We start from the raw sequence: 26,319 nt of genomic DNA on the forward strand, positions 1-26,319 counted from the left end.
GTTGGATGATTTGATGGTTTCTCTGGGAGAGAACAGGGCATTCTAGCTGCCCGAGGATAGGGCCAGGGCGCGGCCCTCCTTTCCGGCCAGTGCCCGGTTCCGGGGGCCCAGGAAATCGCGCCCTCAAAGATCCGCCGGCTCTTCGTATAGACCATCTTCTTCCCGGAACACTCAATGGCAGCAGTCCTTTCGTGGGAAAAGTTACGGGGAGCAAGGCGGGGCCCTGTCGGGTGCGGGGTCCAAGCCCTCGCATTGAACTCCGGCCGGTCCACCTCTCGTCGCGCCTGCGGCACGCCGTTCCAAATGTAGGGGCACGGTTAACTTTATATTTCGAGGAGTGGACCAGGGTGACGTCGGGCCAGTGGGTCCTCGACGTGATAAGACACGGCTACGAGTTAGATTTTGCTCGCATCCCAGCGGACGAGTTCCTGGTCTCGCCCTGCAAGGCCCCAGGAAGAGGGCAGCGATGTTGGACACCTTCCGTCGGCTGGAAAGCTTGGGGGCCATATCCCCCGTCCCTGCCGATCGGCGCGGCTCGGGCCGTTACTCCATTTACTTCGTAGTTCCCAAGAAGGACGGCACTTCAAGGCCAATTCTGGACCTCAAAGGGGTAAACAGATGTCTTCGCGTTCCCCACTTCGAAATGGAAACGATTCGGTCAGTTATTGCTTCGGTGCGTCCGGGCGAATTTCTGACTCCTCTGGATCTCACAGGAGGCGTACCTTCACGTGGGCATTCAGCCATCGTGCCAGCAGTTTCTGAGGTTCTGCGTTCTGGGGAGGCACTACCAATTTCGGGTGCTCCTTTTTGGTCTTGCAACGGCGCCTCGGACATTCATGAAAGTGATGGTGGTAGTGGCGGCGCAGCTGCGACGGGAAGGTCTTCTAGTTCTTCCTTACCTAGACGATTGGCTGATTCGGGCGAAGTCAGAGAGTCAGTGTCGATGGGCGGTGGACAGGGTCCTCCAGTTCTTGCAGTCCCTAGGCTGGGTGGTCCATTACAACAAAAGTTATTTGGCTCCCACTCAGTCCTTGGAATATCTGGGGGCCTTATTCGACACGAAACGGGGCAGGGTAATCCTCTCTCAAGATCGGATATGCAAACTGCAATCTCAGGTGCGGTGTCTGTTGTCTCTTCGCCGTCCACGAGTCTGCGATTACCTGACGGTGCTGGGGTCTATGGCTTCAACGCTCGCGTTGGTACCCTGGGCGTTCGCTCACCTGCAGCCATTGCAGTCTTCTTTGCTGTCCCGTTGGACACCAGTTTCAGAGGATTTCTACCTACTGCTCCCGCTTGTGGGTCCGGCGAGATCCAGTCTTCTTTGGTGGCTGGATCCAAGTCATCTGTCCTGTGGCATATCCCTTCTCGTTCCCGACTGGACGGTGGTGGCCACGGATGCCAGTCTCTCCGGCTGGGGAGCAGTTTGCCTAGGGAAGTCGGTGCAAGGTCGTTGGTCAGCGTCGCAAGCTCAATGGTCCATCAACCACCTCGAGACCAGAGCGGTCTGTCTGGCTCTCCAAGCCTTCATACCCTTGGTGCGGGGACAGGCGGTCCGAGTACTGTCAGACAACGCAACCACCGTGGCCTACATCAGTCGTCAAGGAGGGACAAGAAGTCCACTGGTGGCGGAAGAGGTGAGAATTTTGATGGCCTGGTCGGAACAACATCTCAGCAGCATAGCAGCGTCTCACATTGCCGGGGTCGACAACGTGCAGGCGGATTTCTCAGCAGGCATCGTCTAGATCCTGGAGAGTGGGAACTGGCGGACGAGGCGTTTCTTCTCCTCTGCAGGACGTGGGGAGTTCCCCACTTGGATCCGATGGCCACGTGGCACAACGCGAAGGCTCCGCGTTTTTTACAGTCGGCGTCGAGAGCGGGGAGCAGAGGGCGTCGATGCGCTGGTGCTCCCTTGGCCGACGGATGTGCTGCTGTACGTGTTTCCCCCGTGGCCACTGATCGGCAAGATCCTGCGGCGTGTAGAATTGCACCCATCCAACGTGATCATGGTGGCACCGGAGTGGCCACGCCGTCCATGGTTCGCAGACCTCATTCAGTTGTCAGCGGAGGCTCCCCTTCGTCTCCACGGCTTCGCGGGGCTGCTTCATCAGGGCCCCGTCTGTTTGGAGGATGTGGATCACTTTTGTCTCGCGGCATGCTTTTTGAGAGGAATCGGTTAAAGAGCAAAGTTTACTCGGACGCGGTTATTGCTACGCTGCTGAGGTCCCGGAAGCAGTCTCCTTCCCTGGCTTATGTCAGGGTTTGGGTAGTTTTTGAGGATTGGTGTATGAAGCGAGGTTTGGATCCCACCGCCGCTGCGGTCTCTGATATTCTGGCTTTCCTCCAGGTGGGACTGGCCAGAGGCTTGGCGTGCAGTTCCCTACGGGTCCAAGTGGTGGCACTTGGTTGTTTGCGGGGGAAGGTCGGGGGGATCCCCTCTGGCTCTTCACCCGGATATAGCCCGTTTTCCTGAAGGGGGCTAAGCATCTCCGTCCTCCCTTGCGTCCTTCCTGTCCGGCTTGGAATCTTAATTGGGTTCTTTCTGCCTTATGTTCGGCACCGTTTGAGCCTTTTTGCAGCGCTCTACTGTCTAGGATCTCACGTTGAAGACCGTGTTTCTGGTGGCGATTTCTTCGGCACGCTGTATCTCGGAATTGCAGGCGTGGTCATGTAGGGAGCCGTCCTTGCGACTCTCCGCCACAGGCGTTTCCTTGCGCACGGTCCCTTCTTTCTTCCGAAGGTCGTCTCGGCTTTTCATTTGAATCAATCCGTTGAACTTCCCGCTTTCGCGGTCGGGGAGTCATCGGATCCGAAGACGAGAGACTTACGAAAGCTGGATGTGAGGAGGTCCCTCCTTCGCTATCTGGAGGTCACTAATCCTTTTCGGATAACGGATCATCTGTTTGTCCTCCTTTCTGGTCCCAAGAAAGGGGCTGCAGCGTCTCGCACGACGATCGCCTGTTGGCTCTAAGAGGCCATAGGCTCAGCGTACTTTGTACGGGGAAAGACTCCGCCGGTGGGTCTTCGGGCTCATTCGACAAGGTCTCACGCTGCGTCCTGGGCGGAGTCTTCTCAGGTGTCGCCCCAAGAGATTGTAGGGCGGCTACCTGGCAGTCGTTGCATACCTTCGTCAGACATTACCGTCTGGATGTTCAGGCCGCTGAGGTCGGAGGGTTTGGAGAGAGGGTACTCCGAGCAGGACTCTCTGCTTCCCACCCTCGGTAAGTTGGCTCTGGTACATCCCAGGTGTCCTGGACTGATCCTGGTACGTACAGGGAAAGGAAAATTAGTTTCTTACCTGATAATTTTCGTTCCTGTAGTACCAAGGATCAGTCCAGGATCCCGCCCGCTGACGGAGAGTCTGCTCATCGTTGTTTCCTTGCGCTCACCGCTTGTTCGCTCTCCCGGTTGGGGAGTCCGGTTCCCGCAGGGGTTGGAATTGTTTCCGATTAAATGGCAAGTTTTGTTAGTTAGCTATGGTTGCCCTTTGGGTTTCTACTTTGACATTACGTATGACTGAGGGGCTGTGACTGGCACAGGGGCTTATATGGCTCCGCCCACAAGTTTTAGTCTGTCTCCATCTACTGGTGCGGAGTCACAACCCAGGTGTCCTGGACTGATCCTTGGTACTACAGGAACGAAAATTATCAGGTAAGAAACTAATTTTCCTATCCAGCAAATCCCATCTGTCTGGGTGGTACCCAAATTCTAGGTGGCATTTAGATGACGAGCATGAACAGGGATCCCATCTGGATAACTCTGCTGTGTCTTGCAGGGGCTTCTGAGAGTCCATTCTTTCCGAGCTTCTGTTAGAAGTTTGCTTCTCGCAAGTTATTGCTTCGTACCAGGAGATTCCTGGAAAGCTAGTGCTGGAGGAGCAGGGAATATTTCTGTCAGTGATATATCATCCAGGAATGTAGATCCTTCCCTCTACGTACCCAGATCAGTCCAGCCTGCCAGCAGATAGAGACCGAGAAACCTTTACTAATGCTGCTACATAATCACGTGTGCCACCTGCAGTCCCTCAGGATTTCTCTGTCTCCAGCAGATGGTGGATGGTGCAAAACCTGCAGTTCTGCAGTCAGGAGACTTTTGGAGCTATGAGCCTTCCTCCCAGGAGGTTTTTAGGTCCTGGTGGGTCCTTCCCTGTCTGGTTGAGGTGGATGAGCTGGGGGTTGGCGACCCTTTTGTATGCGTGCTCCTTTCTTCCATGGTGTGTAAATCTGGTGGTCCAGATCCCTCCCCTTCACAAGGCTGCTGAGGTGGCTATAGGCTCAGTGCGGCCCTTTTTAATTTGACTGATCTGCCTGTGGTGCTGGACAGCTCTGTGTTCCACTCTAAGGGACGTTTGGTAAGGTTTTTGAGTCCTGGTATATCGCTTTACAATCTTCGGGATCTCAGGTCTTGTCCCTTCTTCTGGAGCGTTTGGTCAAGGGGTTGGCTTTGAACTCTCTTAGGGTCTAGGTGGCTGCTCTTGCTTGCCTACGAGGAAAAGTAGAGGGTTGCTCTCTGTCTTCTCATCCTGAGGTGGTTAGGTTTCTTCGGGGATGGGGGGGGAGTGGGGGCTAAGAAATTGCGCCCGCCGGTTAGGAGAGTTTGCCCATCCTGGAATCTTAATCTCGTCCTCAGAGGTTTGCATGTGGCACCTTTTGAATTTCTTTGTTGAGCGGCGCTTAAAGATTTGACCCTTAAACTGATTTTTCTAGTGGCCATTTGTTCAGCTAGGAGAATCTCTTGAGTTACCGGCTTTGTGTTGCCGTGATCCGTTTCTGTAGATTTCGGACTCAGGGGTATCATTGCGGACAGTACCCTTGTTTTCACCGAAGGTGGAATCATCGTTTCATGTGAGTCAGACGGTGGAGCTTCCGGCTTTTCCTGAGATGGACTCTTTTACTCCTCATGCGCGGGAGCTTAAACTTTTGGACGGTCACAGAGATTTGTTGTGGTATCTCAAGGTAACAAATGATTTCAGGAGGCCGGATCATCTCTTTGTTTTGTGGAGCAGTTCAAAGAGAGGTTCTCAGGTTTCCAATGCTACTATTGTGCAGTGGATCAAGGAGGCCATTGGATTGGCATACGTAATTAAGGGGCGTCTGGTTCCTGAGGGTTTGAGAGCCCACTCTATGTGTCCTCAGGCAGCCTTGTGAGCAAAGGCTCAGATGGTTTCATCGTAGGAAATTTGCAAAGCAGCAATTTGGAAGTCGCTGCATACGTTCGCAAGGCACTGTTGCCTGGATGTGAGGGATCCGGAGCCCTGGTCTTTTGGTGAGAGTGTTTTGCGAGCAGGACTCTCCGGGTCCTACCCTAAGTAGGGAGCTTGGGTACATCCCAGGAGTCTGGACTGATCCTGGTATGTACAGGGAAAGGAAAATTGGTTCTTATCTGCTAATTTTCGTTCCTGTAGTACTATGGATCAGTCTAGATCCCACCCCGATCGGTGGAGGAGGAGACTCGTCTGCTTGTCTGTCTTTTTTGGTATGGTATACAGATTTTCATGGTATGGAATATAGACTTGTTATAAAAAGCTTTTTCTACATTTATTGGTGTTTTTACAGTTTTTATGCTTGAGTACAAGTCAGTACTGAGGAACTGCAGGTGGCACACTTGATTATATAGCAGGGTCAGCAAAATTTTCTCTGTCTCCATCTGCTGGCAGGGAGGCAAAACCCAGGAGTCTGGACTGATCTGTGGTACTACAGGAATGAAAATTAGCAGGTAAGAGCCAATTTTCCTTTAGTGATTTTTCTGTTTTTCTAGCTCCGGGACTATTTTAAGTGCAAGCCTGAAGCCTTTGGTTTTTTTTTTTTAAGGTTTCATTCAGGACTTTGAGGTGTCTATCCCTTCCTTTTGTGACAGAGCATATATGGTGCTACCATGAGGCTTGGCTGTATGTAATGGAGCTTTCTGCATGTGAAGGGTGGACATGGAACCTGGAATATGACATTCGGTTTTCTCTATGCAGAGGGCTATAGATGGCCATTATTGACCGAGACTGTGGAACGCAATAGGCTATTGCTTTTTGTGGAAGAGAGTCCGTTTTGCATTGGGTTGATGGATGGAATGCATTAAAGAGCTGTAAAATCTTTTGTAAGCTTCTTCTCCATCAGATCCAAATCATGAAAGTGTCTTCGTCGTTCCAGCAATATTGGTTTCCTTGTGCTCCTTTTTATCCTCTTGTAGGCAGGGACTTGTGGTCAAGTCCACGCATGCAGTAGGGTAAAAAAAACCAGGCCTGGATTAGTCTGTTCCTTATGGCAAGTAAAGAAACGAAAAACAGGAAGGAGGACCCGCGACCTCGTTAGACCAAGTGCACTCGAAAGAGAAGGAGAGTCACGGCGGAAGGAGGCACCAGCCTCAAACAGAGTGAAACACAGGGGGTGCAAGCGTGTGCTGCTAGCGCTGCTGGGATCCTGTCACTCACGGATAGCATTCAGTCTTTGGCAAGTGCTGTAAACATCAAACGCTTTGACTTTGATTCTCGGCCGCACTCCGAAAGCTGCGGTAAGATAAGCCGTGTACCCACCTGGGGATTTTAGGTGTATAGAATTGCACATGCTGTAAGGAGGATAGACTTGGACCCTATTAGCCAGAAGTCTGAGCTCCTCAGGCCATTTGCCCAGGCCTGATAATCGCCCTTCCTTTTCCCAGGTAAGAAGTGCGTAGCTGGGCTCGGAGGCGGGGTTAGCTCGCATCTCGGGGGAGGGGAGGGGCGATCCCCTAGGTCGTTTGCAAAGGGAAATTGCACATAAGCTTTTCCTTTTGAGAAGAGGTCCACTGGCTTTGCGACTACGCACAGAAATGTCAAAATCGCCCCCTGTACCCTTTAAAAAAAAAGTGTCATTAATTCAGACCCATAACTTCAGTATTCATGAATTCGGCATGTCATCGGTGTGCCATTTACACGTACGTCTTTGCATCCTGTTTTACAAGTAATAAAGTGATATTCCATCTCAATTTATGTAACGTTGTGAATGGCAACAGATAGAGACCAGCGCGGTACGTTCAGTTGGCCTAGTCCTCTCTTTGGGCAGCTGAGCAGATAAATTCTCAGACTTAAATCAAAACCAGCTCCCCTCGCCTTAGAGTCACCAGCTAGCTCCAGATTTTCAGGACAGGTTGATCCAGTCCTGGTTTTACCCCATTGCATGCTGGGACTTATTCTGAATTCCCTACTGCATTCCCTATGAAAAACAAGACTATAAGTACTTGCATGGGGGAAGGGGGGAATAACCAGGACTGGATCAACCTGTCCTGAAAATCTGGAGCCAGTTAGCAACCCTACTGCCCCTCCACGTCTTTACCCAGCCTCTCAGCCTACCACTGCCCTCCATACAGTGCATGTCTCGAGCACGTCCAAATAGTGCTACAGTGCTGGCCTCCATTACCTCTGCAACAACACCAAAATGTCACACAGCACCCAGACCCCCCCTTCCATGTCTCACCACCAAGCTTTGTGATAATCCACACAGCCTCCAACATCAGCGAGGCTCTTCCAAAGGTATCCGGCCTCCCCGTGCTGATTCAGTTTTTAACCATGGCCGCTCCATGCCTTGGAAGCTCGATGCGGTTGTAGCACTGCTGTTTAGGCGGACGACCTGCACAGGGGGGCAGTTATCTCAGAAGAGCTGGCCTATCTATGGTGGGAAATGGGGGTAAAGCAGGGCGGTTGCCCCAGGCTCCGCAACCGCCCTGGTAGCCCCGCCCCCTTTTGAGCCGTTTGATGTCACTTCCCCTTCCTGTGGCCTATACGGTGGCATACAGAACTCCTAAGGGGGTAAATGGAGACAGGCGCCCACTCCTCAACCATCACCCTGGGCCCCCCCCCCCCAGGGTCAGCCTTGGCTGTTAGGGTGGTAAACAGTCACGATGTGCAGATTACTCAAGTCCTCTCAGTAGCCTGGTGCAGTTCTACCACTGCTGTTTGCCCATTGGCTTATATTTTTCTCTCTTTGGCTCTCTAATGTTTCTTTTGGCTGAGCAAATACTGAAACCCCCTCCTTCATTTTATTTTTTAAATTATGTTATAGTTATACGATTTTACATAACCTCCAGTTTATACCTGCTTGCGGCCTTCCTCTAGTTTATTCTAGATTGTAAGAGGCACATTTTCAAAAGCTATTTCCTGTAAAATAACGTTAGACACGGGGAGGTTCCATATTCAGATAACTTGGAAGTTATCCAGCTATCCTGCTATTAATCAAGTTTACTTAGGGAATAGTCACTGCTATTAATTGCATCAGTAGCATGGGATCTTCTAGGTGTTTGGGTAATTGCCAGGTTCTTGTGGCCTGGTTTGGCCTCTGTTGGAAACAGGATGCTGGGCTTGATGGACCCTTGGTCTGACCCAGCATGGCAATTTCTTATGTTCTTATGTTCTTAAATGAATATTTGGGCACATAATCTGGGTAAAATGTAGCCAAATGAGTTGGGATGTTTTGGAGGGTGTTTGAAGAAAGAGTTGCATTAGCCAGATAAGTTATCCAGCTAACTCCCATGTTCAGAGTTGGCCGGATAACGTATCTGACTAACTCTGGTCGCATCAAAGAACTGGCCTCAAGATAGCTGGATAAAGTTATCCGGCTTACTTTTAGGTAGCCAGCTATATTTATTTATATTTATTCCCAAACTCATTAACGTTGTTATGCCGTTAAGCTAATGTTCTTAAGGTTTAATGATTAATGCTCTAAAGTTTTAATGTTCTAATGTTTATTGCCCTAATGTTTAATGCTCTAATGTTCAATGGTTCTCCCAATCGCTTCCATTGAATGTTCTTATGTTCGTATTCTCTCAGACTTAATGTTTTAATGTAACGCTCACCCGCGACTGTTCTGTTGTACTATAAACCGGTGTGATTATACAGGAATGTCGGTATATAAGAATTCAAAATAAATAAATAAATATTTAACAGTGCGGCAAGGACGCTTACAAAAATGTTGAGAAGGACTGGTCCAAGGAGCAATCCCTGAGGCACAGTGCTAGCATCACCCCCTCTTCTCAGCGTGAGCACCATTTACCAGTGCCCTATGTCACCACCCAGTCAGTCACTTTTGGGCCCATATCCAGGGCGCTCAATTTATTTATAAGTCTTCTGTGCGGAACCAGGTCAAAGGCCTCGCTGAGATCCAAGTTACACTACGTCTAGCGCTCTCTCTCAGTCCAACTCTCTGGTCACCCAAGCAAAGAAATCGATCAGATTTGTCTGACAGGATGCTACCTCAATCTTGCAATCCACTGAATTTGAGGAAGTGCACTCTCCTCTGTTTTAGCAGCGATTCCATTAATTTTCTCACCACGGAGGTCAGGCTAATTGCTTTGTAGTTCCCAGCCTCCTCCTTACTTCCAGTTTTATGGATAGGAAACACATCTGCCCTTTTCCAGTCCTCTGGAACTACTCCAGACTGTAAGGAAGCATTGAAAAGGCCACCAGCGGAGCTGCCAGGACATCTCTAAGTTCCCTTACCACCCTCGGACGTATCCCATCCGGCCCCATAGCCTTGTCTCCTTTAAGTTGAGTTAGCTCCTCATGAACCCAATGTTCTGAAAAATCAATCGAGGTTTACCTCTCTGCCAATCTTATTTGTGTTTGTTTCATGTGGTCCTGCTCCAGACTCTTCCACAGTGAACACTGAACCAGAAATATCTGTTAAGCAATTTTGATTTTTCCTCATCAGCCTCTGCATATTCCTCCCTTTCACCTCAGAATCTCACAATGCCACTTTTCCACTTCCTTCTATCACTGACATGTCTAAAAAAAACAGTCTTGTGTCCCCGTTTTCTTGTGTTCGCTATTTTTTCTTCTGTTTGAATTTTTGTATTCCTGACTCCTTTCCCAGCTTTTCCAGATCTTGTCGCTTGTCGCCCTCTTTCTGTCATCTCTTTTAGATTCTGAATGCTCCCTTACTTTTTTCCTCTCTTTCTTTAGAAAACCACAGTGGCTTATTTTGTCCTCTCTCCAGTATTTACTTTCCTAAGAAAAAGGTGAGCTGCCCTTCTGATATCTCCTTTTAGTTCTGCCCTGGTGCTTTCTGACTCAGCCCTCGCCGAAACAGCCCGAGGCATTAAGCAGACTCTCAAGGTTTCCAAAATAAATAGAGACGTACGGTTCTTGTTTTGAGAAGCACTGTACATAAGCGGATTTAACATGGAAACATAGAAATGACGGCAGAAGAAGCCCAATAGGCCCATCCAGTCTGCCCAGCAAGCTTTCACACCTATTTGTTTTCATAATCTGTTACTCCGACCGCTGAGTTCAGGGCTCTTATTGGTAACTTTTTTATTCTAATTTCCTTCCACCCCCGCCATTGATGCAGAGAGCAGTGCTGGAGCTGCATCAAAGTGAAGTATAAGGCTTAATGTTTGAGGGTAGTATCCGTCATATCGAGCAAGTTACCCCCATGTTTGTATACTCATACTGTTCAGATCAATACCTTGTTACATGTTGTCTGGATGTATATCCTATTTCTTCATTCTCCCCTGCCATTGAAGCAGTGAATTGCGCTGGATATGCATTCAAAGTGAAGTATCAGGCTTAATTTGTTAGGAGTAGTAACCGCCGCAATAAGGAAGCTACTCCCACGTTTATTTGTTTACCCAGACTGTGCAAGTCAGTCCTTGTTGGTTGTTATCTGAATGTAAATCCTCTTATCTTCATTCCCCCAGCTGTTGAAGCAGTGAGCTGTGCTAGATATGCATTGAAAGTGAAGTATCAGGCTTAATTGGTTTGGGGTAGTAAGCGCCACAACAAGCAAACTACTCCCTCGCTTATTTGTTTACCCAGACTGTGCAATTCAGTCCTTGTTGGTTGTTGTCTGAATGTAAATCCTCTTATCTTCATTCCCCCAGCTGTTGAAGCAGTGAGCTGTGCTAGATATGCATTGAAAGTGAAGTATCAGACTTAATTGGTTTGGGGTAGTAACTGCCACAACAAGCAAGCTACTCCCACGCTTATTTGTTTACCCAGACTGTGCTACCTTGTTGGTTGTTGCCTGAATGAAATCCTATTTTCAACATTTCCTCTTGCCGTTGAAGCATAGAGCAATGTTGGAGTCACATTAATCGTGTGAACGTTTATTGAATAAGGGTATTAATCACCAGGTAGTAGCCGTCATTCCCACAAGCCACCCCCATACCTCTTCTGTTCATTCACATCCTCTAGACTTTATGGATCCACAGTGTTTATCCCACGCTCCTTTGAAGTCCTTCACAGTTTTGGTCTTCATCACTTCCTCCGGAAGGGCGTTCCAGGCATCCACCACCCTCACCGTGAAGAAATACTTCCTGACATTGGTTCTGAGTCTTCCTCCCTGGAGTTTTAAATCGTGACCCCTGGTTCTGCTGATTTGTTTCTGACGGAAAGGGTTTGTCGTTGTCTTTGGATCATTAAAACCTTTCAAGTATCTGAAGGTCTGCTCCTCCTTTCCTCCAGGATGTACATATTTAGGTTCTTCAATCTCTCCTCATAAGTCATTCGATGAAGACCATCCACCTATTTGAATGTTGCCTGGAGCTGTCTTGATGGTAGGCAAGGTTTGGGTTATGGCCTGTTTATGATGGTGAGCATCAGGCAGCCCTGGTCATTATCTGCTTCTCAGCTCTTTTTCCATGCGCGCTCGGATGTGCAAAATTTGTCCACTCCACGTGCGGCTCCTCTGCACGTTTCCCCGCTTGCTGTTCCAGTGGAGACGTCTTCTCAGCCAAAACCATTTATCAAGGGCACGAGGGGGCTGTGCTGGTGGCTCATTTTGGGTCCCCCTTATTAGAGAAAAAAAACCAAAGCGTAAAAATAACAGTTATCTTTATTTATTAAATTTTCCGCTTCAGCAAAAGAGTCGCTGGGAAGCTGGAACAGGAGTGGGGAGGAAAGATTAGCTCTGATGGGCAGGGAACGATGTACAATGTCAAGCTGAGAGAGGGGCAGGTGGAAGAAGTGAATTTTTTCCATGGGTGAAAAAGGATTTGCTTTCTGTGTGAATCTGAAGGAAAACAGTACTAGCGCGACCACAGTGTCACCATCTAATCTTACACTATAAGCCCCAGCAGGCCTCCCCCCTCCCCGGGAATCACTGCCTGGCATGAAATCGGGGGTCCTTGCTGCGATGCTGCTGCTGTTACAATTCAACTACCCTCACCCTCCTCCCCTAACAAGAAATGTGCCCATGGGCGCCAGGGTGCGGGACCTCCAGTCTGCCCTGACGGGGCGCGATGCCACAGAGATATGCAAACGACTCTTGTCTGGGGAGTCCGGCACTGGGGGAGAGCAGCTGATGGGGGCCGGACTGGAACTGCGCTGGCGCTTTGCGAAACCAGCAGCGGCGTCGGGCTGCAGCTGTGAAGCGGTGGCGGCGGCAGGGGCTCCTCCCAGTGAACTGTGTTTTTGTACGTTTCGGTTTGTGTTTTATGAGATGTTTGCTTCGTGATGCTATGTCCGTAAATCACTTCCGTTGCTTCAGAGAAGCACTCGTACATGCAAATAAATAAATTAGCCGTTTCCTTTCTGCCGCACGCACAGCGGGGTGAACAGGGAGGTGGAGGTCAGAATGTGTATCACGAGTGTCCATTACCTGCGGGCAGCTGAGGGCTCCATACACACAGCATCCCTCCCTCACTTACACACACATTCTCTCTCTCTCTTATACACACACACACACACACACACTTTAATAATCTTGGAACCCCCTCACACAAATGCACACACAGTCTCTGTCTCTTACACACACAAACACACAGCTTTCTTCTTTCACTCACACACACAGACACAACCTCTCTCTCTTACTCACACACACACACTAACAACCCTGAAACCCCCTCACATATATGCACACACAGCCTCTCATACACACAAACACACAACTTTCTTCTTTCACTCACACACACATCCTCTCTCGCTCTTATACATACACACCCAGACACAACCTCTCTCTTACCCACACACACACACTAACAACCCTGAAACCCCCTCACATATATGCACACACACACACACTTTAATAATCTTGGAACCTCTTCACACAAATGCACACACATTCTCTGTCTCTTACACACACAAACACACAGCTTTCTTCTTTCACTCACACACACAGACACAACCTCTCTCTCTTACCCACACACACACACTAACAACCCTGAAACCCCCTCACATATATGCACACACACACACACACACTTTAATAATCTTGGAACCTCTTCACACAAATGCACACACATTCTCTGTCTCTTACACACACAAACACACAGCTTTCTTCTTTCACTCACACACACAGACACAACCTCTCTCTCTTACTCACACACACACACTAACAACCCTGAAACCCCCTCACATATATGCACACACAAACACACAACTTTCTTCTTTCACTCACACACACAGACACACATCCTCTCTCGCTCTTATACACACACACAGACACAACCTCTCTTACTCACACGCACACACGCGCACACACACACACACACTAACAACCCTGAAACCCCTCACAAATATACACACACAGCCTCTTTCTCATACACATACACACACACACACAGCCTCCCTCTCCTACACATACACACACACAGAGAATACATATACATACAAGGATTCCAGGGAAATCAAAAAACTCTGAAGGTTAAAAATCAACCAATTAAAGAACCCCAATTAAAATATTTCTCCTGACCTGAAGTAGGCGCTGCATCAGTCCCTTGCTGGACATCTGTCAAATAAAACATTACCAGGCTGGTGTGATGGCTCAGTTGGTAAGGGCTGTACACTGCTATGTGAAAGGTGTGTGGTTCAATCCCCCGGTTATCTGGCACTGGATATGCTGTGGAGGCAGTGTTCACAGCCCCTGAGGGGAGGGAGTCGTGGTCATTGCTTGAAGGCGACACCTGGAGGCTGGATTCAGGGCCCAGGACTGCAGGGCTCTGAAAGGAGCCTCATGCATGACCTTCAGTCCAGGACTGTCACTGTAGTGGTCAGACGAAGGCTGATTTACTAAACTGTGCTATTTTACGGCAGGGAAAAATACTATGGGATTTACTACCCTGTGATACTGAGTAGTGCAGGTTGGTAACTCCCATGGTAAGCTTCAAAGCATTGCCGTGGCCGGGAACCTTGCACGTTCCTGGGTGTGGCAATGTGCGATGGTGACCACATCATTTTCCAAAATGGGGCCATTTGACCCCTGATGCTCCTTGGACCACCTGAAGCAAAGAAACACCAGGGGTGAACTGGCGCCATTTTGGGAAGCGGCGTCAGCAAGGCAGGAGCAAATCAATGTCACTCCTGCCCCCGCTTAATCCCGGGGTCTGGGAGTAAGCTTTGGGCAGAAGTTCTGGTGGGGGTTGAGCTGGGGTAGGGAGGGGACATCCGCAGGGGAATTCTGAGTAAAGGGGCAGGGCTTCTATTGTAGGGGGCAGGGTGGGCTATACGGGGCCCGGAATCCTTCTGTTTTTTGTGGCCACAAGGGCCGAAGTGAGGGTGACTGAGGTCCCACTAGACTGGGGGTTTCAGGAGCCGTGTTATCTGATACACCTTTAACGAGCTGAGGTACGTGGAAATCAGCTCATTAACATATCCACATTGCGCGAGGCTTGCTGCACGTTATCTGTGTGTTAACCCTTGTAATGCACGGTAAACACCGTTAGTGAACAAGCCCCTAAGTACGTTGGACAAGGATATAAAAAGGGAAGAAAGTCCCTGAGTGGTTGATAAAGAGGTTTCCTGGCACCAGATCCCAGCCCTGTTTCTGACCCAACTGGAAAAAGTGACCTTACCCAGTCCTATCTATCTGTTCATTCAAATAAACTTGTATCCTGCCAGTCCACAGTTGTAGGTGAGTAACAAAACTGCAAAATGCTAAAACAATAAATAGCAAAAAAAAACTGTAAAAACCAAAATAGGCCTAAATCGTTCATGGCTAGGAGCTCATTTGACTTCATTTTATGATGGATTGATCGGCTGCATGTCCTGTAGCTCAGCCGCTCTTGGCACCTCGTCGTCCTCAGTTTAATGAATGTCGAGAGGAATCGGCCTCCGACAGAGGATCTGGTGGCCCCGTTCCCGTCCTCAAGGGCCGCAGACCAGTCTGGTTTCCAGGATAACCCTACCGAGTGTGCAGGAGGCAGCGCTGCATGCGGATGAGAACCTGATTGCTGTGCAGCCTTTGAGGGCAGGCCTTTTTTTTCCGGGTTTCTCATGGGCTTCTTGCATTTGGAATGCATTCTTGCATTCCTGCAATTTTATAGACCTTAAGATTAAACTATTGTCTAAGCTTCCGCCCCTTCCTCCTCCTTCTTTCGTACCTGTAATTTTATATACCTAAAGATTAAGCTATGATCTAAGCTTGCTACATTCGTTCCTATGTTAAACTGTGTTATGTTACACTTAACTATGTTACAATTTATTATGTTAATCGTATGCTTTTGCTCTCTACTCTCCCACCCTGTAAATCCCCTGTTCATTGTAACTTTATCTTCCTAGTTAATTGGTTACCCCTTGTTTCAGTGTAAACCCGTACGATAAGACACTAGTCTTGAGTATCGGTATATCAAAAGTATTTAAATAAATAAATAAAATTTGCTTGCCGACCTTTATGCATTTGGTTAGGTGCTGCGTGGGACACGTAGCTCGCTCTATGCCGATAGCGTAGGCCCCGCTCCCTGAATGCACACAAGCGCGTGTCCGGCCGTAACTGCAATAAGTGTCCCGCAAGCCTTGGAGAATCTGGAGACTCCTGACCTCCCTTTTTCTCTTTCTCTGCAGTTCTTCTTCCTTTTCTTCTCAAGCTCCTCTCTTCCCCCTTCCCATCACTCTCTTCTCTCCTCTCTCTCTGCTGCATTGCATCTCCTCCTCTTCCATTTTCTCTTCCTTAAATTCCCACTCCTCTTTTTGCCCTCTTCCCCCCCCCCCTTTTATTTTGCCCTGGTGCTTCTCCTTTTGCATCCGTCTTCTTGTGATCTCAGTCTTCTTCCTCTCTTTCCTCCACCCTGACCTCCCCCTCCGACTGTCCTCTCCCTACTTCCTCCTTTAACCTCTATGTCTCCTTCCATCCCTCCCTTTCACAGTAGGGGTTGCCAGCTGCCTCCAGATATTCAGGGCAGGCTGGCGCCCGGTCCTGGTTTTACCCCAGCGCCACGCGGGGACTTGTCGTCTTACTGTTCTCGGGGAATGCAATAGGAAAAACCAGAACTACAAGTCCCTGCATGCAAGGGAGTAAAACCCGGACTGGATCCGCCCGTCCTGAAAACCTGGAGCCAGCCGGCCACCCTGTCTCACATCCTTCTCTGTCTGATCAAGCTCCTCTCCCTCTCTGTCCGCTGTTCCTTCATCCTCTCTCAGCCTCAGTACAGTGTCAAGTATTAAACAAATATGAAGAGCAGAAGGATCTGGAGACCTGGGAAACCCCTGTAAAGAGCTCGGCATTCTTGCAGGACGGGGCCTGTGTAGTAAGGGCTTCCTTCTCGTTTTGTCTATATGGGAATAATGCTTAGCATACGGGGCCGTTAGTCACCATAAAAATCATTAAGACAAGCTTCCATTTCTTGCCAAGATAAAGACTCGTTACGTCTCTGAAATTCCCTTGTGCTTTGGTGCTATTTCTTCTACCGTTTCGGTGATTATTTAGAGTTTGGGTTTCATGAATCTCTTTGACTGTCAGTAATGGGCCTTCCTCTCCCCCTCCTCCTCTTGACAGTACGCCAAGGCGCTGAAGCATTTCGGGGAGAACCAGGGGAAGATGCAGCCCGAGGAGTTTTTTGGCATCTTTGACACCTTCCTGCAGTCGTTTGCGGAGGCCAGGCAGGACCTGGAGAACATGAGGAGGAAGAAGGAGGAGGAGGAGCGCAGGGCACGTCTGGAGACCATGGTGAGTGGGGGGTGGGGAAGGGCTCCCGCTGGTGGACGGGGAAGCCTCCAGAGGCACCGGGAGCGGGCAGACCTTTCCCCGTAGGCTGGCACTAAGGAGCACCGCGCGGGGGCCACTTTTACTTATTGCTTAGTTTCTGTTCTGCCTTTCAGGCCCTTCCAAACAGATTACATTCGGGATCCTGCGAGGGGGGTTCCCTGTCCTCAGCAGGTCGGCCGCTAAGCTGCGTTAGGCGTTTGACACGCATTAAATGCCCAGCGCAGTATTAACGCACGCCGGTATGGTAATGGGCTGCTTTGCATGCATGTGCTTTCCAAATGCATGCAAAGCAGCTCATTACTGGTGCATTTAATGCTAATAAAATAATGTGGCATTTAATGCTAATAAAATAATGTGGCCTGCTCATTACTGGTGCATTTAATGCTAATAAAATAATGTGGCCTGCCTCAAAAAAAAATGCAGGCTGTGTTATTTTTCTGAAAGTTAGCTACAACTCAGGAAAATGACAAAAGAAAGAAAGATATTAAAAAAAATATTATTTTCCAAGAAGTAAGCATATTAAAAAAAACAGAAAGAAAGAAAAGGTTTTTCTAAAATAAAAACTTGGAAAAGTCCATAGAAGCCTCCCACAAACGGCACCTGCTGAACTCTCACAGTTTGCCCTGAGAAATCCAAGCCTGGCCACGTTGCAATATTGATGTTGCAGGCTTTAGGCAGCTGCAGGATAGTTCTGCCTGCTGGGCCTGGGGTGATTGCTTTGGGCACCTTTGCCCCGACCTCTGACATCACCTGGGAGCTCTGCTGGACCAGGAACTGTAGTTGCCCACGCGACAGAGTTTTGCAGCAGGTCAGGAGGTACAGTGCTCGTAAGTCTTCTTGGAGAGGGGGAGGGATCATTCCGACGCGCCCCCTACCGCACCGGTGTCGGCCCCGATTTTCCCTTTCAGTCTGAAAATAAATCGGAGTCAGAGCCACAGCTAGGATGGGAGAGGGAAAAAAAAAGGTTTCGCTTGATTCTTGCTTTCTTTTTCTCCAGCTCAGCTGGACTTGTGTTTTTGCTATAAGGGGGCAGGTCACCTCGCTCAGCTCAATAAACACATCGCGGGCCTGATTTATTCTGGGCAAAGTCCGTTTTGCTTGCGCAGTTTGGAAACAGCACATGTTTGTGCTCAAGGTTTCAATTTCCTGCAGCTTCTGAAAGTTGGGGAAATGCCACGGAAGAGCCTTGTGCAAAATATGCTGTGACGCTGAGCCCTTTCTGGCCAAGCTTCGTGCACAAGGTGTTTGCATTGAGACTTTTCTGTTTGGGTCTGTGGAAAGTTTTCCCTTCTGGAGAAAATCAAAAAGTACATCACATAAGCAAACTCATTTGCAGGCTTTTTTGCCCTTATTTTGTTGACCAACATTTGCCTGATTCTTAAGTCTGATCCCAAATACCATGATTTCCCAAACCCCCCCCCCATCTGAAAAGCTCTTCATTTTGCAGATAAATTGGACAGCTGGAGGTCAGTGTTCAGACATAGCCAGCTAAGTAAGTCAGCTGGATAAGGCTGTGCTGCTGAATAGCCCTGCATTTGCCGCTATTTAGCTGGATAAGACTTATCTATGCTATGGAGCAGGTCTAACTTAACAGGATTAGCAGCCAATGTCCAAAAAAAAAGGAATTTCTTTATTGCAAGATAACACGAGTGTGTAGAAAGTGCCCAACTCTGGCCGAGTTTCGCCCTCTCACAGTGGGGCTACATCAGGGGCTCAACTCAATTCGTGTATTGGATAATGGAAAACAAGTCTTAAAAAAGACTATGCATTGGGTAGTTATTGGATTGGCTTGAAAAAACCTATTGGCAGCAATATCACTGTTTTTTTCATGTATTCATCAATACAAGGTAGTGAATGTACCGGTATGCTTTAAGCTTGTGACAGCACACATAGACGGCAGCATAGCTTTACCTTGTTCACTCGAAATAAACAAGGTAAATTCCCTAAGTCAGCTTGATTAATAGCAGGTAATGGACTTCTCCAAGAATTTATCCAAACCTTTTTTGAACCCAGCTACACTAACTGCACTAACCACATCCTCTGGCAACAAATTCCAGAGCTTTATTGTGCGTTGAGTGAAAATGAATTTTCTCCGATTAGTTTTAAATGTGCCCCATGCTAACTTCATGGAGTGTTTCCTAGTCCTTCTATTATCCCAAAGAGTAAATAACTGATTCACATCTACTCGTTCAAGACCTCTCATGATTTTAAACACCTTTATCATATCCCCCCTCAGCCGTCTCTTCTCCAAGCTGAAAAGTCCTAACCTCTTCAGCCTTTCCTCATGGGGGAGCTATTCCATCCCCTTTATCATTTTGGTAGCCTTTCTTGTACCTTCTCCAGTGCAACTCTATCTTTTTTGAGATGCGGTGACCAGAATTGTACACAGTTCTCAAGGTGCAGTCTCATCATGGAGTGATACAGAGGCATTATGACGTTTTATTCCTTCCTCCTTAATTGCTCTCAGACTATTATGATTTATTTTATTTTTATTTTTTTTTAAATTTTTATGATGACCATCATATCTCCACTTTCCCTCCTTTGGAGTAGCACCCACCCTATTCAATATCTTCATGTCCCCCCTAGGTATTAGAGGACGTCAGATTACATTCTATATTTATGCCAATGATATTCAACTCCTGGTCTCTCTTGGCTTGGACGTCACCAGAGCGATAGCAAAGATTTTCAGCTAGCTATGCCACAATAAACAAAAGCTGAACCAAAAAAAGAGAATTATTATGGGTAGAGTAGAGTAGAGTGAGGCTCACAGGTCTTCAATCCCTTCACAGGAGTCCCAAAAGATGATCCAGAAAAAATCTCTCTCATTGCAAAACATTTCCTGATGAGGCAAGGAGGCTTCACCAGGGGCATGGAAAACAGCATCCTCTGAATTTAACTGAAACTGTCCACACTGACTACTAAACTAGCTGCAGTAAATAGGCTGAGGCAACCAATCCCTGTCCTCCAGGTTGGGAGGGCCTGAAGAGCATGGAAGGCTCTCAGGGATGGAGTGTCTAAGCAGGGACCTAGCGCCATCTAGTGGCTGACCCCAGTCGGCGCCACACACACAAATACTTTTTCCCATCCCAGTTCCTCCCCCTGGAACACCTACCATGCATGCAGGGAAAAGCACACGTAGAATCCAGTTAAGTGCCTATTTTTCCCTGTCTAACTCCCACATTTAATTTTCAAAAGCTGACTTAGACGCATAAGCCGGAGATGATGTGCATAAATCCTTTTGATAATTACCCTCTCAAGGACCAGCACCTTGCCTGTCTGAGGTGCAGAACTGGTGGAACTCACTGCCTCTCATCATCAGACTAGCAACTGACTCGCTAGCCTTCAGAAAACCTCTGAAAATGCGGCTTCAGATTGGCCTCTCTGACAGATCTGACCCCGACTGGCTATGCACCTCCAACCTCTGTTAACAACCTTGAGTGTTACCCGCCCCAGCTGCACTACAGTGTCCCCAGGTGTCTATTAAAAGTGCCTCACTTCATGTAAACCCTATTGATGCTATCACCCTATGCTGGGTTCTGTATTTTTTTCATACGTCGTAACTCCCCTTGAGCTCACATGTTGGAAAAGTGTGAAGTAAATGATTGTGATGATTCTGGGGCTCCTAAGAAGCAGCTTCCCTCACTCACTTCCTACTTTCCTTGAGACAGACATGCCAACTACAGCACACAGGTATTAAACATGAATAATAATTTATATATCTCACCCTGGAATCCCACTGTTGCAATTAAGCTTTGGGAAGCAAGAGGCTGTTGCAAAAATACCACAGAAAGCCTGCATCTTGCATGAAAGCGATGGCAGCACTGGCATTTTGTAATTGTTGTTTCTCTTTCCAACAGCTCAAAGAACAGCGTGAGAAAGAGAGGCGACTGAAGAAAGCCAAAGCCGGCAGTGTCTCAGACGAAGGCGGTGAGTTTGATGACCTGGTGTCAGCCCTGCGGTCCGGGGAGGTCTTCGACAAGGACTTATCCAAACTGAAGAGGAACCGCAAGCGATCAGGCAACCAAGTCTTGGACACAAGCAGGGAGAGGGCTGTGACTAAACTAAATTATTGAAAGAAAGAAGGGAAAGTGAAGCCAATGATCAGAGGACTGCTGCTGGTGGAGACTGGTGGAAGGAAAGGATGTGTATAGATGTGCAACTACAAGGCTTGAACCTTTCCGTGAACGAGCTCCACCCTCTGATGTAGAAGGGAGTAGACGGGCCTTGGGTGCTGGGACAAGATTTCTGACCAGTTTGTGCCCTGCCAGTAGATACGCATCTGGTTATCTGCATCAATGAACGCTGAATGTGTGGTGCCAAGAGAGACCAGGTCCTGAAAGTGCTGAACATCGGAGGATAGCTTGCCGAAGTCGTGGCTACCATGTGCCAAAGTACAAAATGAACATTCTTTACTGAGAATAATTCAAACGTTGGGATTCAGCTGGATGTGATCAAATCCTCTGCAGGTCTAGGTTGGCCTCCAGGATCACATAACGTCCTTCTGACACTGAATTGAAAAAGTGTTTAGAAGGGACCGTGGATTTGAAAAACCAGTCATGGGTAGATATCTCTAAATCAACATGGTGGGGTCAAAAATTAAAGATCAAAGCTCTCTATCCACATGAAAGGTTCTGAGTCAATGCAAGATGGTTACAGAACTACCAATTGAACTTTCTAAAAGCCATCAAAATATATATTTTTTGCAAGGGATGCATCAAGGTGTCCTAGAACTTGAATAAGGTCTTGAAGAAAGTGGAATATATGCGCACACACACACACACACATTCTAGAACACAAACACTGCCTCTGAATCTAGAACAACCAAGAACCTCTGTCTGATATGTAAGCACGTTTGTTTCACCTTCACTAGCTGCCATTTTTAAGTTTCAGATTGAGACATGCTCATATTCGGGGCTATCTTTGGAATGCTTTATCCTTTTTTTATTTCTGGAGGGCAAGGGGGTAGGGAGAGGAGGGTGCGACAATGTCTAAATGAGGAACAAGTATCATTGGAATTTGTGTGGTGAGGAATGCAAGAGGAACTGAGTGCTGTCATACCAATCAAACTAGGCTGGTATCAGCTACAGCTTCGTTTTTGGTTTTTTTTTTACTGGAATGAACTGGAGCTCCTTTCTAACCAATTGGCCTCTGCTGGAGCTTCTAGAGAGTTCTATAACATACCTTAATAATATATATAGGAAAAGGGTAATGCACTTGTTCATGTTCGTTTTTTTCCCTCTATGGAGCCACATTTTGAATGTGGACGATAATAAAAAAAAATACTAATATTAAACTGGAGAGGGAGACATTGGACACAGTCCAGTCAAATAATATCTCTAATTTAATGAAGAAATTAGAACAAACGCATAGCCAAAATAAGGTCTAATGTGTTTTATCTTTCTCTGCGCCTTCACGGACACATTCTACAAAGACGTTGGGTGGGTCTCATTCTGTTTCAGGAAGACGTTACAAACTGAAGAGCCCCGGAAAAGCAAATCAGACACCGTGTGTTACAAAACAGAAAAGGTTTTCTTAGCCTTACTTATATTTCTGAAGCTCGCCACTGAGCCTGGGAGAAGAGAAGAATACCTCAACGGGACCACCTAGCAGGCATGAAATTGTGCTACGTCGTGCGATCTCTTGAGCGTATGCGTACATAAAAAGCAGAATCAAATCTCGTGCTGTCACCAGAAAAAGTCCACGTCGCCAATTCAGCGTTTTCTGGCAAGTGAGGGCAAATGAGGGCTCGGTATGCAAGAGTTAAATTGGCTCCTTTAGATCTTCGGTAACAATGTAACGCACGAGTTCCCAAAGAATGATAAAGTACATACGGAGACGGGCAAAACCGCAAGTCAGCTTTTTTCTAATAACGTGTGCTGCACTTTCAGGATCCCCCATTAGGCTTCCGTGTCTGGCCGTGAATAGGATATTCCATGCTGTTTATTTTCTGCAGGCTTCTTGGGGGGGGGTCCTAGTCTCTTCACCCACTTCCTTATCCCCTTGGAGAAACGGGCACAACATCGGGCCTTAGGCGCCGTTTAAGACTGCTTGATCTGCTGACCACTCTGGCCCTGCGGTTCTGCCGAGACAAGTCTCGTCCTGCAGAGAATGGCAGCAGACTGTGCATGGGGGGGTCATCGTATCACCCGGGTCAGCCCAAAGAGGCTGAGCCGGACCTGGTTTTGCCCGACGGCGTGCAGTTGTAGTTTGGATTCTCCTAAAGAAAGGTAGCAGAACGTCTCCAAGCATGGAACGAGGCAAAAGCAGGACTGGCTCTTCCTCTTTTCGGTGGCTCTGGGGGAGGCGACATTCCTGTCTGTGCATTTGCTGTCGGGTGGGGAGAAATATTAAAATAACAAAAAAAACCCCAAAAAAACAACCCACTCTGTGGGGAATCTCACCTGCCCAGCTGTCTTAAAAGAACAAAGTGTTATTTTGTAGCTTAGAATTAAAGACTGTATTTCGACCAAACTAGATACGAAGCATGTTACTATTTTGGAAGAAATTGGTAGAAAGTCCTTACAGTAAAAAAAAATAAATAAATAAAGCCAAGATTAGGTTTAAAATATGGGTAAATTCTTATTCTGTGCCATCGAAGGCTGGCTGACCCAGTTGTGATTCTTTCATTACTGTCCCAGTGTATCCTGGGATTTATCGTCCCAGTTTCTCATAAGAAAAATACAGCTAGATTTCCCTGTATGCAATAGGAGGGTTCGGTCTCTCTCTGATTTTTGTCTTTCAGGTATATGGTCTTTAACTAGTGCTGATTCAGATTGCTTTTGTTCTCGTTTATTGTATGGTGGAAGGGTTGCTGCTTCACCCCAGGTCAACTGAACAGCCGATGCAGGCCTGATTGTGTCCCGTGGCATGCAGGAAGGTGTTCTTTTGATTATCTTAGGGAAATTAGTGCAGAGCTGCCAAGTTACCCTTGTACCAGGAGGGGAAATGTTAGGCCAGTCCTGACAACCCTATCCAGATGCATTATGGGACTGACAGCACTGATTTCAGTGGAGAGAATCGGGGACTACAGCCACCACACTGCTTTGGGATGTAAGATCAGACCCAGGACTGCCCAATTGGTCTCCCTCCTGGACCTGGGTAACTTGGCAGACACATCAAACTGCAATTCCCTGCATGTCATAGGGCAAAACCAGGCCTGAACAGCCTGTTCGCTTCATCTGGCTTGAGGGGGCAGTCATATACAGTTTGAATACCTTATGGTATGTTTTTCTTGCTCGCTCATTGGTCACTGTGTTACGATGTCATGAATAGGAAAAAAACCATCAACAGCCATTGAGAGCACACACATGGAAGTCAATAATGAAAATAGAAAGTTTATATAAGTTAGCCCGATAAGCTAGATAAGTTATATCCGGCTAAGTTAGACTTGCTGTATGGAAGGTTTAACTTATCTGATCAATCTGATAAACATTGTTATGCCCATTGCCCGTCCCTGACTTATCCAGCCATCTACTTAGGAAGATAAGGGGCTTATCTAGCTAAATGGCAACCCCTGAACATAGCCAGATATTAGCAGCTGCCACTTAGCCAGATAAGTCTCTACTTATCCGCGAAGTAGCAATGAATATTGGCCCGATGGTGATTTTGCATATATTAATAAAAGATGTAATTCTACACCATATGTATACACAACCATACAATCTCATTTTTATAGTGTATCTTTCATAAAAAGCAGATCTGCCTCTGTAGAATTTCCCTATAGCTGCCTGGTAATATCGGCTTCATTTCTCATGGAATGCTGGAAAACAAGATTCCAGATGTGGACTTTCCTGAACTGATGACTCCATAGTTTGTGGCTATCATCTGGACATGATCAGATTTTGGATGACAGTTCTGACCTTAGAAAGAGAAAATCTAAAGCCTCCAATCTCCAAGCATCCATTTTCTCTCTTCAGTAAATGAATGTGGTGAAAAAATAAAAGAAGGATTTTGTTGATAGATGTATATGACTTAGATCCTGTGGCTCTTGAGCATGCCCAGTGGCTTCTCCCAAGGGTTGTGCATCTGTGGATGTTTTTCCCAATGTGCATTGGGTAAAATGAGGTTGAAGAGGCCAAGTGAGAGGCAAGTGTTTGTACAGCAGTAGCAATTGAGGCAGAAAGCGTTGGAGAGATGAGGGAGAGCACTCTGGAAGAGAAGTGCTCCAGTTACGGTGTTGAGGTACAGGTGGGTCCAGATCCACATGTATTCTCAGAACGTGTGGCTTGTAAGTGAGGAAAGACCTTATAGTTAGTTACTTACAGTTTGCACTGCATCCATGTAGGTGACAAGCAAGCTTTCAGTGCATCCTACAACCATCACCGTGTGATGGTTGTAGGGTGGTTGACCTGACTGAAGACGACGTTATCCGTGCAGATGGTAGCAGAGACACATGTATGAGCTGTAGAAAGTCTTGGCTAAGGGGTAGATGGAAACGTGGCCCATTCTGATACAGGCTTTGCAGTACAGCACCCGTGGATATGTATTTCACTTCTCATCGCTCCGAAAGGCAATGGTTTCAATGTTTTCAGTGTCTGTCTGCTGTGAAACTGCACAAGGTTACACTGCTTTTTTCTACAGCTGTCAAGAGCTTTTTTTTTTAATCTTAAATAATTATTTTCCCTCTTGTAAGTCGATATAAATTGCAACTCCCCTCCCTGCTCCTGCCTTCCCAAGAATCAGCGACATTAGAACGTTGTTTCTACTCTACAAGTATTTCTTTGGCATTGTTATTCTACAGCAACTAAGCTATTTAAAACGTGTAACACTGGGCAGGTCTTTAATCCATTAGTTTGATGTGCACATTCCCCACTCTCTGTCTTTTATCATCCCTTTTCTAGGGGTCTCTGTAGACGAGAGCCCTTGTCACAGTTCTTGTACCCATCCCACCCCATGAGGAATGACTCTGTATATAAATGTATTATAACAACACACATGTTTTCTTCTTTGCCGTGCCATGTGCTAAGTGCATGCTGGCCATCCAGACTGTAAAAGGCGCTTAGATCCTCTCCAGCCTATGCAAAAACATCCCGGAAAAGTGTTATTGGATGAGTTCAGTTCACTACGTGTTGGGAGGAACAAGAACTGGTGGTGGGAGATTCTGGACCCTCTTCGCTGCCAGGGATTACATTGCCATTTGGATTTAAAAAAAAAAAAATGTATGTTATGGGATCAGAAGTTTCTCTTGTGTGCTGATGAGGATGAAACAAGGAAGGCAAGGTCATTAAAGCTTGTCCGGAGTTCTGTTGCCTTCACCCGCTCCACGGTAGAGTCAAGTTGATTGCGTTTGACTTCAGAGAGGCTCGTGACTTGCTACCAAAGACTGCCTCCTGTCATCTTGCCATCACCTGCCAAACTGAAAGTGGGCACGTTCTCTCTGCCTGTGATCTGTGGAGCACCACCGTTTGTATTGTGAAGGTCCCGATTACAGACCCATGCTCTA

General features: G+C 47.5%; 1 protein-coding gene across 1 annotated transcript in view; it reads left to right on the forward strand.

The window, feature by feature from the left end:
• Positions 1-26,078, forward strand: part of DAAM2 (dishevelled associated activator of morphogenesis 2) — a 443,570-nt gene extending 417,492 nt beyond the window's left edge. The window contains exons 24-25 of the mRNA XM_029592931.1: positions 16,668-16,838; positions 20,735-26,078. Coding sequence (XP_029448791.1) covers positions 16,668-16,838; positions 20,735-20,950 — 387 coding nt within the window. The 3' untranslated portion in view covers positions 20,951-26,078. The remainder of the gene's footprint in view (positions 1-16,667; positions 16,839-20,734) is intronic.
• Positions 26,079-26,319: the final 241 nt, after the last annotated feature.

The sequence above is a fragment of the Rhinatrema bivittatum genome, chromosome 3 (genome assembly GCF_901001135.1).
Source record: "Rhinatrema bivittatum chromosome 3, aRhiBiv1.1, whole genome shotgun sequence".
Lineage (NCBI taxonomy): Eukaryota > Metazoa > Chordata > Amphibia > Gymnophiona > Rhinatrematidae > Rhinatrema > Rhinatrema bivittatum.